An 18,661-nucleotide genomic window follows, 5' to 3' on the forward strand; every position below is an offset into this window, starting at 1 on the left:
GATCCAATTGAAACTTCTGTTGACAGGAGGAACAGGAAGACTTGGGAATCTGGTGTTACCTTCTAGGTTTTGAAAGGAATTGCAGTATAGGGTCATGGGCTCTACTCTTCTCTTTAAATGTGATTTCTCAGCCCATCCTTTCTGATCTGTCCCTGTCCAGTCCCCTGTCTTCATGACACCTGCTACCTGCCGAAGATCCATTCTATACAGTTCCTGTTTTTAGTGCACAAGCATCTGCCTGAGCAGCCTAGACTTTTTTTGTTTAGATTTGTAGATTTCTAAAATGTTTCCAGTGGAACTGTAGGTTGCTTCAAAGAGAGTTTAAGCCTGCAAACAACATAATGTTTCCTAGATACTTGTGATGGCTCTTTCAAAACAAGTAACAAACCTGGTAGGGTGTGTACAGATCTTACACAAGCCACTTACATTGGAGTAGGAAGAAGGCGTTAAATATTTTTTTTACTAGTGAAGTTCTTGGAGACTCCACATTTCTCAAAGACTGCAAATAAACTACCTTTGAATCCTCCCACAGCAGACAAGATGGGGGAACTGACAAACTTCAGCTGCTGCAATATACTCCCAACCCTGATTTAAGGTAAGTAGCAAATGCCTGGTCCCCGTCTCAGAAGGACTGGAGCCCAGGTGCCTAAAGAGGGCAAGCAGAATGTTTATTTTGTGCAGCTGTCTCAGCAATATAATTTTCGGGGAGAATGAGTGCAAGTTATAGAAATGTTATTCAATCTTTCTGAAATAAACATTCTTCTGAGCTACTTAAATATCAGGCAATTATTTATTGATGTTCTTGTTTGTTTGTTTGTTTGTTTGTCTGTTTTTCAAATGCCATTTATTTTTTACTGTTTCTTCCTGTTATCTCCATTCTCTGCTTTCTGCAGTCATCTTTGAGCAGTAAGAATTTCTCTGAATTTAAAAGCTGAAGATTTAGCTGAAAGACAAGGTCAGGACACTATGGCAAATGCATCTAGTGGTGAATGGTTTTTTAAATTATTATTATTGTAATAGTGTCTTCTGTTCCTGTTTATCTGAGACTTTAGGATTTAACAGTGAGAGAGTAACCAGTACATCTAAGCCATTTTAGTTGGCAGAAATATTGTGCTTTTATAGTTTTTTTGCATTGCATGTGTCTTAACAGTATTTTATATTTATGTATTTTTAATATATATAAATTTATCTATATATATGTATGTTTTACAGTTTCTGAAGTCAGAAGATAAGCTACACACAGCCTGGGCTAAAAAATAATCATTTGGATTAAAAAATAAAAGAGAAGCCACAGGATTTACTATGACAGCATGATACATTTGTTCATAATGTGTTTTAGTGCACATCCCTAACATGGATTGTGGAAACCAGTGCTTGGAAGCAGATGCTTTTCAGAAGGAAGATCATATGTCACAGCAGACTGCCAGTAACCTGGCAAACAATGTACCATCTTCCAATATAATAACTGAGAAGGGCATGCCTTCTTTATTCACAGGTTGGGTTGACAACACCAATGAATCCTCAAGCAAGCAGTGTCCACTTTTAGACAGTTCAGAACCCGGTGGTATGTTCGGCAACAATAATGTCTCAACAGATAACTTGGGCCATAACAAAGCTTTTGAGAATGCAGGACAATTACATTACTTGGCCAGCTATGATGTCTTTCCTCAAAAGCTGGCTTCCAGTGTAATCCCGTCTGGAATTCTTAATGCAAGTGACACCTCAGAAATGTTTGGTCCTCCTCTCCTCCCTGCCTCAGAGCCTGGGATGAACCACTGTGCTACCACCTACAAAGAAACAGAACAGGTTAGTTTGCTGAATCACTGAATTTGCAACGGCATATTGTGTATTTCTGGTAGTTACACAGACTCTTGGGGAAGAAAGGGATGGTACCTTTCATGTTTGTTTACAGGGAGGAAGTGATGACAAGTACTGGGAAGTGCACCATAACCCTGTGTCTGATGCTGTTGCTCTAATGCATCCATGCAATAGAGTACTTTTCCCAAGAGAAAATTAATCATTTTTTTGTCTTGGTCCTATTGTTCAATATGTATTGCCATCTCCCTCCCTCTCGTGAAAAAGATTGCAATGTTCTGGCTCCACATTCTCATATGTGTAATGGTTGTGGGGGATATTCCTTTTTTTGTTTCCATATGTTCTTATTTTCTTATGTCTTTCTATCAGGCCTGCAGGACTGAGGAACTAGTGGCAGCAATTTGGTCAGAGACAGAGTCAATCTTTTCTCCATGTTAGTGAAAATTTCTGTGGAGGCAAAGACTTGATTTATTCTATCCTTTTATCCCTAAATTCAGACCATGCTCGTATTTCCTCCTAACTGAATTGTGCTCTGTGGATATTGACTTTTGAAAGCTAGTTTTCACCAATGATACTGGTAATTTCCATTTATCAGATAGTTCAACAAACAATGAAATGTTGGAACCTGGCACAATGTTCAAGTATAGTGAAGCCTGGCTTAAGAGTCCTGAGAGTATCACCTGCTGTGATGCTGTTCTAACACCTTCTTGGTGTGGAATACAGATAAATGCTTCTCTCCTTTTTGAGCTTTAGCTTCTGCAGGAAGGAAATCCCAGCATATAGACCAGAAGAAAATACTGTTTCATGTGAGACTGAGTAGCAAAACCTGGCAAGTGTCAGTGTCCCCTTTGAGTTGTAAAATGGCAAAAGTTCAAAATAAAAATTTCAATATTATTTATTAAAAGAAATACACACTTTAAGAAATACCTACCCCCAAAGTCCAGATGTGGTGATTCTTTCTAATTAAAAATGATCCAGAAATGTAGTGTGATACTATATCTTCATGATATTTTCAGACCCCAGGGCAGAAGGACCAGGTGATGAGACAGCAGATGGAGCAACTACAAAGGCTGGTGGCTGAACAGCAGAAAATCATTGCACTTTACAACCCAGGTATTCAGAGAATCCCTCCTAAGACTGTGGCACTCTCACCTACTGACACTTGCACTGCGGCAGTTGAAATGCGGCAGTTTCCTGTAGAAAGAGAATGTTCGATAGTTATTTTCAGTAGCTTGGGGCTCTTCCTCTGGCAGTTGGGCGAAAGCATTTTTTTCACCCACATTATGCAGAAGCTGTAAACTCCAGGAAAACACTTATTTCCACTTTTGCGTATTAAAATTCCAGGAGAATCATGCAGAGGAATCCTTAAAGTATAAAACCCAACCTCCTGTACTCTGTTAAAGTATAGATTTGAATGGTATTGCAGAATACTACACTGTAGTGGTGAGCATAACAGAAAAGCTGACAAACCTTTTTTTTTTTTTTTCTGTACCTATATGAAAGTTACAGCTTTTATGCAGAAAAAAAGAAGAGAAAGAAAGTCAACAAATCATGTTAATAAATTCTTACCTTTAATAGTACAGCCTGTTCTTCACAGCAAGATACAACTACTTGAACCGCTTCATTTTACCAGTGGAATTGCCAGAAAATGCCACCTGCTTAGCAAGTAGAATGAGGAGACCAATCCCTACTCCTCAGTAACAGTATATTGTTCCCAGTTTGCAACACCATGGTGAAAGAAGAATTTAGGGATATCATGTAGGCTTGTGACAGCATTGGCCTGGCTTTAGCAGGGATGCTTGTGTGTGACATCAGGTATCACTAACATATGTAACAGCTGTTATTAGCCAACAAAAAAGTTTAGAAAAGTGGAATTAAACAACATTGGCCAGCAAAATGTCACAGGCATTCTCTCTGCTGCCAGTGTAACAAAAATGGAGGAAAATAAATAAAACAGTCTTTTAGACCTGTGTATATGCATGCATATTTAGACCTGCATAAATATACCAGGTGGTCTCTGCTGGCTTCAAGTGTCAGTGTCTTTTAAGAATATCTGAGCTCTAGGGCTTTGGTTCATTCCCTCTCAACTGCATGTCGTCAGACATGTTCTGTAGGAACGACGAAATGTTAGACTGGACAAAAAACGTACAACCGGATCCATTGCTCTTTTGGGGTGTAGCAGACACTGACATCGAACATGTTAACGGCAACTTTAAAAGCTGTATGGCTGTCATAGCTGCAGAGCATGTATTCAAGCAGCAGGCAGATGTTGTGGTATATGCACCACATAGGAAACAAGGGCAACCCTCACAGTGACCATCAAAAGCCTGGCTTTCTGCAGCTTAGGTCATTTGCCTATGCTGTGGAGACCTTTCTGAGCTTCACAATGATGCCTGCAGTGCAAAGCAATATGAGATTGAAGGGAACATGAAACTTCAGAAAGAACATGGTGTCACATCTGTTTGAAGGTCACATTTTCAAAGCTGATGTGTGACAACCAGTTTTTTTGGTTGGAGGGATAAGCAGGTTCTCAACCATTGACTTCACAACTATAAGCTGAGCCACACCAGCAGTGATACCAGCAAGTCTGCCTGTCATTGTACTGCTTTTCCTGATGGAGGCATGCCACTGTGAAATAGCTGTCAAGAACCACTGCTGTATGCTAGGGAGACAGCTTGAGAAAGAGACACAGTAAAAGACTATGGCTGAGTAAACGAAATCTTCAGGATCCCGTGCTTTTTCCCTCAGAGAAAAGTCTGGTTGCAGGCAAATGCTCAGCAAGTTGTCTGTGATGGCCAGGTTGAACAAGCCCATAGCCTACAATTTCCAAATTTTCTAATCTAAGCAAAATATCCACAGAACAATTACGTCGCTCATTAAGCCAGCAAGATGCTCGCTACTTCCACTTGTTCACTGTGAGCAGAACAGTTAGGCTGCACCAAATCCTTCAGGTTCTCAGGAAGGACTGAACAATGCGAGAAGGAAAGTGCCCTGGGTCCTGCTATGTTTCATCATGCAAACCCCTTCTCTCTCTGCCCCAATGCTGTAAGTCACTGAACACACTCCTGAAAAAAAACAAGTACAGCTAGTATGAGGAAATCAAGACCAAGCTAATGCAGTAAGAAATATATTTATAGGGTTCTATTTGGGTGTATTTACATATCCAGATCCATTTAGCTAACATTAAAAGCCTCGGACAAAATGGTTACTTGAAAGAAAAGCTGACCAAAAGCTTCACTGAAAGTTCTCGTTTGTTAGTGGAGTAAGTGTAGGTTGAGAGTAGCAAGACATTGCATAATCTGGTCCCATTAAGCTTTAAAGAGGTCAAATATGAAGAACTACTATAGCTACGTTTTATCTTGCTGTGATAAAGGTAGCTGCTTTAATGGTGATACACTTAACGAAACAATATAGTGACCAACAGTATAATCAAAACCTCATTGAAATACAGGTTGTCATTTTAATGTCTCATGGTAATACAGAGAGAAGTGGTGCTGCCCAAAAGCTAGCTGTATGGTTAGAGACGGCATCTGTCCAGAAGTAGTGAGTTGGGTGTCTTTTTTTTTGAGTATGTGGCAGACAGCATTTGAAATCACAGATCTGCCTTCTTCAAAAAAAATACCTTAACTGGAGGATGAGGCAATTTCGGTCGCAGGCACTTTCTATTCTTGTTGAAGTCAGGTCACAGGACAGAAAAGTATCGTGGTGTGGAGAAAGAAAAGAAGTGAACCTACTTTTGTAACCTTATAAAGTGGTTTCTTTCCTGAAAGCATTGAGCCTCACCTCTGGTTCCTATGAAGAGCAGCTTACATCTTTTCCAATTAAGAGTTTTCTAATAAAATGCATAACTAGCCATTCAGACCTAGAAGGAAAATTTTCTCCTCTTTTTCATTGATGGGTGCCTCAGAGATAACTTTGCAATAGCTAACTTTTACTGGCTAAGGGACTTAAGGAGTCCTAAGGGAAATGTGTGCTTTACATTCTTAGGAATACTTTGTAAATTCTCTTTAATTCAGCATCTTTTAGCATGCAATAACTTTGGTTATGAGTGATGGTTGCAGAAAGCACATTTTACAACTTATGTAAAATAACAAAAGCATAATTCGATTATTTCACTCTGAACATGCAAACCGCCACAGAACATGAAAGCAACATTGGTTTTGTGCAATACCAGTTTAGCAAGACATTTCTAGTTTGGTGCAAAATATATGTATTAAGCTTCTCTAATTTTCATGCTCTGGTAATTATTTTTAGGCTTTTCTGTTTCTCCTGGGATACCTTCCCACCTAGTAGCCATGATGTCACCCCTCCTGTGCTCTCCGGCTACTTTCATTCCTGTACAGTCACGATCAGAAAATTCTTCCCAAGTCGAGAGCCCAGAGTGCTTACAGACCTCTTCCTTGGCAACGTCCTCTGCTTGGCAAAGCAGATCCCCACTGTTTGTGCCAAATGAGAGCAGTTCAGAAATCTCAGGAGAGCACATGCAGCTTTCAGATTCAGGTGGGTAAAAAGCACTGGAAATCTGAACCTAAGGCTATTGTGCAAATCCTGCAAATTTTTGCTCTTGCTGGGGATTGTTACTGATTTTATTGCAGATCAGGGAAAGGTGCTTTGTTTTTATGGTGGCTTGTTATAGAAGCTGTTAAAATATTTTAAACTTGGTTGTTTAACTTTTTGAATCACAGTCATCCTGCCTCTCATACCGATGCAGAAAATGGAACAAGAAGTCATTAAATCAGAAAAGCTAAGTTATACCAAGTAGGGAGTATGTTATACAAGGTCTGACATAAAAAAAGCAAGACTTCACCTGTAATTCTTTTTATCTAACAAATTAAGAAACTCAACTAAGATCACCTTCAAAATAGTTCCCTTCTGAATCTACATACAGCTGCATACGATGCTGCCAATATTCAAAGCAATTCCACAGATTGTTTTCTGAAAGGCTGTTGAGGATCTCCGTTGCTTTTGCTTTCATATTTTCTACCAACAAAATATGGGTTCCTTTGACCACTGACTTGATGGGAAGAGAGAGCCAGGCCTGGTGAACAGGGTTGGCGCTCAAATACAGTGATGTTGTGATTAGCTAAAAACTACTTCGTAGACAAATTGTGGGCTGGCACATTGTCTTGATGTTAACTTGCTGTTCACTCTTGCACACCAACATTTTCCTATCAATGAAAACATATATATTTGGACATATGTCCATTACTACTGAGTGAATCGATAGAGCTGAGACTTGTCTCACTGTGACAGGTTAGAACATGTTCCATAACCAACTCATTGTCTCTCCTCTCCCACTCTTAATTGCCAAGCTATAAGGTTAATCTTGATTTTTTTGTGTTGGACCTTGTGTTTAGGGGGAGAAGAACAAAAAGTGGGAAGTCTATATAACTTCCAAAGGTGAGAGAATGTCTTTCTTTAGCTAAGAAGTCCTATTCTTTGTCAGCAATCTCAGTGTTTCTCACGCTGATATGAAGTTGCATTGTTTGGAGGAAAAACAATCTGAGTTTCTACTTAACCTCCTCTCTTTGCTGCACTTTGCCAGCCTTTTCTTCTGTGGGAAGGTACCAAAGGATGAGAAAGAAAAGGAATTTGCAAGAAATCAAAAGGTGATTTCAAAATGGGGAGAAAAGGAACAAAAAGAAGTGGGAATGAAACTGCTTAAAGAGGAAGAGCATGTAAATGAGACTTGCATCCTGGATTCCTTTGAATTTTTGTAGCAAGACCTGACTGTGATGCTATGACATTCCCACAGTAAAACTGAAACGTCTTCATATTCTTCAAGACAGCTCAGAACCAGTATTATCACCGAAAGGGTCTTGTCTCCTTCTTATGCCTGGCACTATTATTTTCTTGCTGGGTTAACCTGAACCTGGGTCAGTTGCCAGTGGAGTTTATCAGAGAGCTTAATAAATACCTCTCCCAGCACAAATGGCAGGGGGCAGGGATGAATGAGGACAGCAGGAACCTGAGAACAAGAACACATCAGGATGGGGCTATGACTGCTTTTCTTATACTCGCTTCATTTATGTAAAACCAAGGCTTGAAAGTGCAGAGCTTTCAGTACATCAGGTTAACTCCTGACTGGAAGCTGCTCAGTGCAGTTGGCTTTGAAATATGCTTCAGCTGAATGTGTGCTTGAGGACTGGACTGAACTGAGACCTTCCTGACAAGTGTGGGTTTTTACTACTGGAAGCACAAATGTGACTATACCCGTATGACACTTTGCATTCTTTTTTAAAGGGATAAGCACCGAGCCACAGTGTACTGAGAGACCCACAGAAAAGCTTTCCAGACAAGATGCTCAAGAAGAGAACAGAAAAGAAAACAAAGGTGAATTACACAGCTGCTTGGACAGATTGTTCTTGCCTAGTACTGGGAAGCCTTAGCTGAAGATTACAGTGCTGAGCACCACTCTTATTAGAGCATTCTGGAGACAGCATAGCCCCACACATGAGACTGTGAGGAGGGACACATGGGTTCTGCATCTCTTGTGACTGCCAAGCTGCTGTGCCACCTCCAGTTCCTCAGATGTATTCTGGTGCAAGGCAGGTCAGAAGTTTGCAAAAGCAGCAGTGCTTGTCTACCATCAGACTGGATAATTTTGGAATATAGCTGCAAAATGCTATGGGAATGCTGTAAAGCTTTTGTATTCCTGTGGCAGGGCCAGAAAGTCCTTTCAGTATGTTGCAAAAGACTTCAGTAGCTTTGGGTGCATTAATGTGATGAAGTAAGTTCTATAGTTCCTGGCTACAGAAACGGTGTGTAGTATGAATGAGCCAGTAAAGGGTTTTTGCTCCAGTTGATAGGTCTAATTTGTGCTAAAAGAGTAAGTCCTCATTAGCTGACAGAAAAAAAGACACAACACTTCTTTTTGTAGTGAATATACCCAGTAAGTTCAATAGGAAAAAGTACAAATTTGCACTTCTGTGAAATAGAATAGAAAATGACCAGTTAGAAATTTCAATATTGCTTGTTAACCTCTTTAATCAACTCGCCTGCAGGTCACATAATTACAGACACATGAGTAGTTCAGTACTGTGTGTAGAAAAGTGTCTCCACTGCAATGTTCGGCAGTGAACACATTAACTTAGCATTACAAATCTCTAAAGGCAAGGAGTACAAATCTTACCATTTGCTCTTTCCTTATTTCCAGCAACTAGACTTGAGTATCAGGAGCCTTTTCATTTCCTGGGTTGCATCCTTCCATCAATTTAATTGAAGAATTATTTTCAAAAATAGAAATCCTTCTTATCTTGCAAAAATATAGACATTTCTAATTTATTTTATGATATTTATTTTTCATTTATTCATTCTATAAAGGCTTTGTTTTCACTGACCTTTTTCCTCCTGCTTAGATAACAGTCAGTTTCAAGAAAGGAGTTTCCCTGACACTTTTTCTGCTGTCAAAGAAGAACAAAGTAGAGAACTAAAGGAGATTCCTCCATCTCCATTTGGCACAGAGGGGAAGATGAAGACTGGAAAGACACAAGACAGGTGAGGAATTATCTTAACTGGTCAGTCAAGATACAAAAAAATGTGTTTTCCTAGGTTGTACATACAAGGTATGTCTTATATTTGCAACATAAAGACTCCCTGCTTAAGAGTGGAAGGCATACATGGGCAGAGAATGGGCAGGCCTAGGGACTGGCAGATGATCTAACCTCTATATCATATGATGCTGGTTTAGCCAATTAAAATGATCTCCTTTTGCAACTACAATCTTCAAAGGATAGAGGTAAGGCAAAAGTCAGCAGGTCATCTTTTGTTATGCCATCATTTTCTCAGGACTGGCCATCAGCTGTCTGGGCAAGAATGGTTAGGTTGGCATTAGTGATGGAAGAAATGCTTGTAAAGTTGTTACCTTTCCTTGGCTGACGCAGATAGAAGCCTTCCATTGAGTACAAAAGAGAACCAGCAAATTTCTAGGCAAGTACAGAGTGAGAGTAATAGTGGCGTGCATGTTTTAGTGCATTAACTATGTGGGAACTGAGCAGAGAAGGGAAATAGGATACTCCACAACAGAAAGCTGTGAAGAGCTGGCAGGACCATAAGCACCTCTGGCAAATATGCCATTTTGGGTCAGCAATGAGCTCCTGAATTTCATCTCCCATTCACCTTGACTTGTGCTTCACTTCACATTGTCGTCTTAGCATGAGCTGGATGAAAATAAAGCACAGAATGTTCTCCAGATCCATTTGACATTTTTGCTATGAGACCAGGTTACAGTTGGTTGGATGTAAACTTCCCTGGAATGTTTACTGGTTAATGTCGAGTTCTCAGTTTTGCTCTACAAATATAATCATATTAAGCCATGCTGCATACTAGTAGATGGAGCCAGACTGACAAAGGAAAAAACTATCTATGGTACAACAGTGTTAAGTGGAAAGAATGGTAATGTGCTGCATGATCAATGTCTCTATTAAATGCAATATTTCTTAATATTCAGTAGAAAAAATTGGTAAATGCCTAAAGTATGGCTCTAAGCACATTTCAAATGAAATAAAGTATGTTCATGTATGCTGTATTATGCTTCATTTTGAGTCAGCATTCAATTTGTCTCTCTACAACATTATAGACATTGTTTTTCTCCTCTATCACTGTTCATCAGCTAATTCAAACCATTTATTAGAGAAATAGTGAGTTCTTTGTGACTATAACCAGCTCCAGTCTGGAAAAAATGCATGAAATATTTGTCCTTTTGACTATTTTCTATTTCAAATAAGGGATTGGTATCAGCCAAAAAATGTTACTTGCTAAAAGCATAATTAGTGCTTAGTCTAGACAGGATATTATAAAATGAGACTTAGGTATCATGTAATCATAGGCTTTTAAAACATTTCAGTTCTGAACTCATTGTCAGCTCTGCGAGACCTATCAAAAGAAAACTAGTTGAAGAACCTTACAACTAAGTACTACTTTGTTCCTTGCCTAGGCCAATCACACCAGCAATTGGTACTAGACAGAAGACTTCAGAAGAGTTTTTTGAAGAACAATTTAAAGTAGAAAAACAGCAGAAACAGCAGCAGGTACCATGCTATTGGGCCATTCACTTCATTTTTTGACAAGTTCTCAGGGGCTTGGGTATTGTGTGGTCTCTGTTTCGGCTCATTGCATGGCAGCATGTTTTTCCATTTTTCTTTAATGTGAAATTGGAAGATATACTCAAAAGTAAAAAGACTGCATTTGTTTGTCACAGTCATATTTCTCGGTTTCCCGCTGAATTGTCTCTTTCCACGTACTGTCTGGGTCATAGTTTCTGTCTGAGTCTCAACATACTTAGCTAAATCAGACAAAAAGATTGATTTCATTAGTTTATTTTGTGCTAAACAGTCCCTACATTCTTTCACGTGCCACTGATGTGAGAATGGGGTCATTCCAAATACTGGTTTTGTAATACTGTTCTACTTTTTGCCTTTTATGCAGTTTGAGATGAGTTCATGTATGAAACCTCTAGGTGTCAGGCTCAGCATTTTGTTAGGCTTGTTGACTTGGAAGATGCATATTTCATCCCTCAGGAATTTTGTGTCTCCCTGGCAAAATGACATCTCAAACTGATGCATATTTCTGCGTCAAATTGTAAAAAAAACCTCAGGCTTCCTTTAAGAACTAGGATAGAACTTGTCTCGTCTTCTATCATATAAACTTTTAGCACCATCTTAACCATCTGACTTTGCTAATGAATTAACGGAGGTGTCATAGAGCTACCACTTCTGCAAGTTTTCGTACTTTCCCTGTAGTCTTGGGGCAGTTACTTATGCACTCAGTTAGCCAGAGCCAGCATTTTTAAGACCTGTGGTGTCGCACCCTCTTCAATTATCATAAATATCTTCCTTTCTGGAGAACAATTCTCAGACTGTGATCATCAGAATTTTTGGTGTTTTTTCCAGAGCTGGATAAAAGTAACAGCTCGGAAGGCTTTTCTGAAACGAAAAGAAGGTATGGTAAGGCTCAAAAAAAGTAAACAGAAGCCTTTAAAAGAAGACAGCAACCATCCCAGAAGAGCTGGTTTGGACTGCTGGGGTAATTTGTTCCAGCCTGGCCAAGGGCATGCAGGGGAATGCTCTCAATTAAACCTGCAGGTCAGTAGCTCCATGCAGATGGGTACACATGAAAACACAGCAGACTGTGCTTTAGCTGAATGGAAGAGAAAGGCTCGAACTGACTGTGAAGCACAAGTAGTTATGCAAAGTGCAGAAGACAACGTGATTGGGAGAGATGAAGACGCAAAGGAAAATTCTGTTGACTTACCACAGAGGGAGTGGCCTGAAATCCTGCTACCATGTCCTGAAACAGTAACAGAAATGAACATACAAGTAGGTGAGGAAAGGGAAACTCATCACATAGATTCTCCAGGTGAAGCAGGGAAAGCTGATGGAAGAACTGTGGAGGGTACCCTGCAAAAGGACCTAGATAGTGTGGATCAGCATCTGAAGGGTCATCCCACAAAGGGAGCAAAAACTCCCATGGAAGTCCTGCAAAAGCATTCTTCACTTCAGGATCTGGAAACGGATTCCATCACGGAGGCAGAGTGCAGTGCAAGCCCTGCATTCATACAGGTCCAGAAGTGGGTTCAGGTATGTCCACAGGAACTTGTTTCAGGCAGCCAAAACTCAGAAAGCAAAAGACAAATCCATACTGGGTTTAAGATGCTCAATGGTAAGATAGTAAAAATTACACAGAGCTCACCTGAGGCTGTGGAGAAGGGAAGCTCATCCTCAGCCTTGCAGCAGGAGTGGCAAAGGAAGGGGACAACTGCCTCAATGTGGCATGCTGCATCTTTGTCCTGTGAGTCAAGCTGTTTTTCTTCCAACAGTGGTGATGACCACAAACCTCATCATGCCCAGTATCCCTCCCAGCATGGGCCTCAGGGAGTAGATCATACTGATGAACATTTGGACCTCTCTGATGATGATTATGCTAGTGATGAGCCCAGTGGAACCGAAAAAATATCTGTTAAAAAGCGCAGCCAATCACTCACACGGAAGCAGGATATTCAAGCCATCTCAAGACAAAAAGGTCTCTCCTGCAGCACAAGCAGCAGTGATTCTAGTACTGGGGCAGTTAGGTTGAAAGGGAGCAAGGCTCATTCCTCCCTTCAGCAGACCCTATTTCATCTCACAAGATCAAAAAGGAGAGAGCATGAGCCTGAATCAAAGGATGAGAATAGGGCCCGGGATGTCAAAGACCAAGCTCTGCTGTCCTCAACAGTGGCTTGTGAGATTCCTGCTGTCAAGACCAAAGAAACTCCTGAAGTAGTTGAACCACAGAAAAATCTGTTTACAGACACATTAGGTAAGAGTTACCTGAGTTTTGATTTACATCTATTTTCCATAGGGGAAAAAAATTCTCTTGGATTTATGACTCATTCTGTGTGTGCTCACTAGGGGTATGCCCAACTCTGTCAGTATTTCTCAGTCTTACACCAGAAATAAAAGAGAAGAGGGGAGAGATGTATCGGTAAGCCCCTTATTCTTGACTCTCCATTGTCACTAGCTGTTTTTCCTAAGTCTGTTGCCCGAGGTGCACTTCTAGGTGCACCCTGTGAAACAGGTGAGAGGTTCAGTGAGTCCCTGGAGTCAGTGCTAGAGTTCCCTGTAGCTTAGGTATGTTCCTCCCACTGAACACATGACAGTTCACATTTTCTGTTTACCTTCCTCAGAGATAACATGACTTCAAAACAAGGTGGGCAAAACAATTTCTCTAGCTTGCATGCTTTACTCCTAAGACACAAAGTGCCTCACACTGGCATAAAATGATGATTCCCTAAGGACACCTTTACTCAGTTTATCCTGAATGTGGTCTCAGTTCTTTGGTCAACCAACACGTCTAGCCTTTTGGCCCAGTGATCTTACTCCTGGCAAGGAAATGGTATCGTGCTTAAGATAGATTTAATCCTTTTTATTGAATTGATTCTCAACTTTTCTTCTCTCTTAGTTTCCATGGAAGGACTTCCCCCACATTGGCTTCTCATCTCAAAACCACTGCTTTTCTCTTTGTCCAGGATCAGTCAAAAATCAGTTGTCCTACCTGCAGTAATTTCCAGGGCAGAAATATTAATTTCTGGTGGATCTCAACTGCCCTGTTATAACTTGTGGAGTACACTCAAGTCCATATTAGGCTGCTGTTAAAAAAAAGGGTATCTGAGGTTTCTTTGAAAGTTACATTCAAAATAGATTTGAACTATTACCTGGCATTTGCTTTCCTGAAAAGGAATTCAGCTACTGACACTGATATAGAACCAAAACTGTTTCACTTATCATGATTTGTAGGGCTTGAATTGCACCACTAAGTACTGTGCTGTCAACAGAATACTTGCATAATTAGGCAAAGATGCATTAATTCTGTTTGATACTTTAAGAAATAAAGCTTATAGCACTTATGCAGTTTGTGGTTTTAAATATGTAGAGAGGGTTCATAAATATTCATAAATTTCTGTGTGCTAACATAGATGTCTTTGTAGAAGAAATGCAGAAAAGCCTTACCAGAAGATTAGAGACTGATGTATATCCCAGAGGAAACCCTTCAATGACTACGGTGGAGGAAGAACAAGAGAAAGCAATGCATTTTCACAGGTAAATCTGTATACACCAGAATTTGAGTTGTGTGCAGTAAGGCAAATAATTCCTTTAAAATCCTTAAACACAGGCTACTAAAGTTATACTGATTAGCTAGCCTAATTTCAACCGTGTCTATACTGTTTCAGAACTGAAGCACTTTTTTAGCCGCCCAGACAAAAAGTAAAGTGCCTGACTGAAGATGGCTAACTGAAAACAGTGGTGAAGTTTGATTCCTAAAGTTGAGTAGTGCCAAATGCTTTTTATAAGTTTCTGAACATCTTCAGATTACACTGAAAACAGCAATAACTCAGGATAATTTATTTTGTGGTATCAAGCCTCTGATGGATTAAAGGATAAAGTTCTCATATCACATTCACATCAGTAGTGCATATTTCCAAAGTTAAAAAAAGGTGTGTAGCTTATCTCAATGCCAACAACATTCTTATTTCATAGAATAATAAAATCATTGAATCATAGAATCATAGAATAATAGAATAGTTAGGGTTGGAAGGGACCTTAAAGATCATCTAGTTCCAATCCCCCTGCCTAAATCAAGCTGTCCAAGGCTCCACCCAATGTGGCCTTGAACACCTCCAGGGATGGGGCATCCATAGCTTCCCTTGGCAGTTATATATACCTAAATACCTATCTTCAGGCTAGACTGAGGTTGTGTTTGGTGCCATTTACATGAAGAACTGGAAAATTCAAGGGAGCTGCTTTTGTAATTTGTAATTATTAAATGTTAAGTATTGTTTTTTTTGTTTTATTTCATTTTATATCTTCACAGAAGCAAAATAATTCCTTAATACAAAATCATTTTAAGAAGTAAGTTTTGAAAATACGGGATTTTGAATGGAAGTGCCATCACAACTGTAACTAATTACAGATTTAGAAATGCCTGTAGTGACAATTTAGCATGCTTACAATCAAATCAAATATATATTTTTTAATGTGATGAAATCTGTTAGAAATTACTAGGTATGATTTACTGTAAATCCAAGAGATATTATTTTCCTTTTTACATTTCAAGCTTAGTTCTTAACTGGTTCCAAATAGGCATAATTTATTGGTTTAGATTTTTATTATGTAATGCAAACTAAGAAATTATATTTCACATCTGCTTGTTCATTCTTTTTGATTTTAAAGATCATGGCTTTAGTACCAAAAGATATTTCTGAATTACATTTATCAGTTTACATGACTGCCTCCTATAACCATCTTTCAGCAAAATGCTTTCAGTGTCTTAAAAATAAATTGCTTCATTAAGGATTGTTTTTGTTTGTGTTCTTGCAAACATATTAGAAAACGATTGCCAGCTGACCATGATTGGTGTTCCAGACGTGAACATCTCTGGGATTTGTCAGTTGATAAAATTACTAATGGAATTAGGTGCTCCTTCTACTTTTACTGGTGTAAATTCTGGCTTTGGAGGGATGTGTTGCTGCAGAATTACTGCAATGCAATATGTGCCAGCGCTGCATTCTCTGCCTAATGACAATGCTGCCTCACAGATCACGTGATTTTGACTTTTTCATAATACTGCAGGTTTTTAAAAGAACATTCTGTGAATTTAACCGTGTCACTCACCAGAGTAGCCCTCAGCATTTTCAAATTGATGTTTATAAAAAAATGTTTATAGTAAAACATGTGCATCTCCTCACACACTTTTTGTAATTTATGAGCTAAAAGTAATTGTGAAAGGCAGCTTTTCCTCCTTGACTGCACTGGTCCTGTGCAGATTTATGCAATCTGAGAACCTGCTTCCTATTTTTAAACCAGTAAGTCTACTGGGAACACAAGATGGCCAGTACATTCATAGCATTTCACTTGTGCCATGTTGGCAACTCGTTCTCTCTGGAAGTAATGAAAATTCTTTTGAGAGCAGCACGACATGCCTGGACCTGCCCAGTCTCCGTGCTTTCATTGCCAAACACTTTGTTTCAGACCTTTTCAGGCATAAATGATATAAACAAGAGAGTGAAAACAGTTGGGATGTAATGTGTTGTGTGTTATCTGGTGCCTAACGGACCTTGGAGAGTGCTCAAGGCTGTATTTAGTATCAGACAGACTGTATCGGTTTCTTAACTTTGTGAAACTCTGAAGAACTATGCAGGATTTTAAAATTTCTCAAGTCTGAAATGTTATTTCTTATAAGACACCTGTTGACATTTGCAAAATAATCTAGATGACATTGGGGAATATGCTAGGGGAGCATGCTTGCTTTTATTTATAAACAGTAGGAATACCGCACTTCATAAATGGAAGCTGCATCTTGTCTTGAAAAATATGTAAACTTGAGTCTGTGGCTCTACCCTTGAAGCACCAAGGAATTTATTCCTGACATCAGTTATAGGATACAATGATGGTCATTTTCTTGTTCCTTCAACAAGGACAACTTGTTTATTATTTTCAATACAGAATTTCCTTGTAGCATTTACTGAATCTGCACTCTTTCTGGACCAACAGCAGTAGCTAGCAGGCTTGGGGATTTTTCCATCTGCATTTTGCTAAAAGGATTTTGCTTGGAAAAAGATCTTTGCTTCATGTATGTTTTTACCTCACAGCCAGCCTGCTGAATGTGACTCATGCGGATGGATGCCTGGGGCTCATGCAAGAATTTGCGTTAGCACAAAGGACTTGGCCTTTTCTTTTTATATTCTATATCTACAGTGTGCACCTAGCTCCTATTTGCAACTTATAGCTAGGGTATGAATCAATAGTCTGAGGCTACAAAGAATTATTGTGTGTTCTTGCATATTTCCTCAGGCCAGGTTCAGTTGTCTAGTCTTGAGGCAAAGAGGCACAGAACACCTCCCTGCAGTACCTCTCTTCCCCTGCAGACCAGGATGGCTGCATCCGAATTGTCTGCTGGACATGATCCGTGGTCTGTGCTACTCTCCAAGCCTCGCCCAGCATTGCCTAGTACAGTGCTGGATGGCTGACACCAAGACCAGCAGTCATACTAGCAGTATGACACCCTGGGCAATTGCATGCTTGAGTTTATGCTCCAGTTCTGATGAGTTTATTTGTACAGATGTAACTTTTGTGCAGTTCTGAAAAGACTGATATCAGTTGAGCTGCTGGAAGGAATAGCTACCAGCATTTTATTTCACAGGGAGCAAGAAAATTAAGACAGTAGCGTTCAGTCTTCAGTGGAAGATGTAATATATAGATCTTGCATAGAATCATAGAATCATAGAATCATAGAATAGTTTGGGTTGGAAGGGACCTTAAAGATCATCCAGTTCCAATCCCCCTGCCAAGGGCAGGGACACCTCCCACTAGATCGGGCTGGCCAAGGCCCCATCCACCCTGGTCTTGAACACCTCCAGGGATGGGCACATCACAACACCACAACTTTCCCGGGCAACCTGTGCCAGTGCCTCACCATCCTCAACATGAAGACTCTTATGTTGAGTCTAAATGTGCCCCTCTCCAGTTTATACCCATTACCTCTAGTCCTATCACTCCAAGCCTTTGTAAACAGTCCCTCTCCAGCTTTCCTGTAGCCCCTTCAGATACTGGAAGGTTGCTTTAAGATCTCCTCGGAACCTTCTCTTCTCCAGGCTGAACAACCCCAACTCTCTCAGCCTGTTCCCGTATGGGAGGTGCTCCAGCCCTCTGATCATCTTTGTAGCCCTCACTTGGACCTGTTCCAATGGACAAAATACCCCCCGGTGAGATCTCAATTATACTCTAGATGAGGTCTCTAGCTTTTGTTCTACTATATTGTATTTCAGGGCCACTGGTCTGGATATGAAGAAGTAGTAGGCTGGACATAATCACACTTGGGCTATATTTGCTAATTTAACTCTCTTAATGTGAGGGGAATTAATAATTTTATTGACTATTGATGAAACTATTTTTAGTATGCCTTTAACCAGAATGTTAGATAATCTTATTTAGGATAGAAAACAACCAAAAAAAATAAAAATTAAGCAATGAATTGTAAAGAGCAGCAGGATGTGAGGAATTAATTTTTTTCTTAGTGTCTTTGAGGATTTTCATATTTTGCTGCTGAAGTGCTAAACTCCATTATTAACGGAAAACATGATGTCATGGCTGCCTACCATAGCTCTGGTTGCTTTTTGAGTAATAGTCATGGCCAGATGGTGGCTGTAGATCATGAAGTGAGCTGGAGCAGGAAGCTTAAAGAATAATTTAATATCATATTAAAAATGAACTAAGTAGCTGGATCATTCTGCCTCGTAGAATATCTCGTCAGACTCTTCTTCCTGTCTGGGTGGTCTATAGCAGATTCCCATCATGATATCTGCCTTGTTAGG

The 18,661-nt window shown here is 39.8% G+C and overlaps 1 protein-coding gene across 1 annotated transcript in view; it reads left to right on the top strand.

Annotated features, from left to right (window-relative positions):
* The first annotated feature begins 1,353 nt into the window (after positions 1-1,353).
* Positions 1,354-18,661, top strand: part of LOC128851674 (centromere protein J-like) — a 36,793-nt gene continuing 19,485 nt past the window's right edge. Inside the window, exons 1-8 of the mRNA XM_054062331.1 lie at positions 1,354-1,806; positions 2,832-2,928; positions 6,070-6,315; positions 8,059-8,148; positions 9,174-9,312; positions 10,751-10,844; positions 11,706-13,110; positions 14,267-14,390. Coding sequence (XP_053918306.1) covers positions 1,354-1,806; positions 2,832-2,928; positions 6,070-6,315; positions 8,059-8,148; positions 9,174-9,312; positions 10,751-10,844; positions 11,706-13,110; positions 14,267-14,390 — 2,648 coding nt within the window. The remainder of the gene's footprint in view (positions 1,807-2,831; positions 2,929-6,069; positions 6,316-8,058; positions 8,149-9,173; positions 9,313-10,750; positions 10,845-11,705; positions 13,111-14,266; positions 14,391-18,661) is intronic.

Source organism: Cuculus canorus, chromosome 3, assembly GCF_017976375.1.
Source record: "Cuculus canorus isolate bCucCan1 chromosome 3, bCucCan1.pri, whole genome shotgun sequence".
Taxonomy (NCBI): Eukaryota; Metazoa; Chordata; class Aves; order Cuculiformes; family Cuculidae; genus Cuculus; species Cuculus canorus.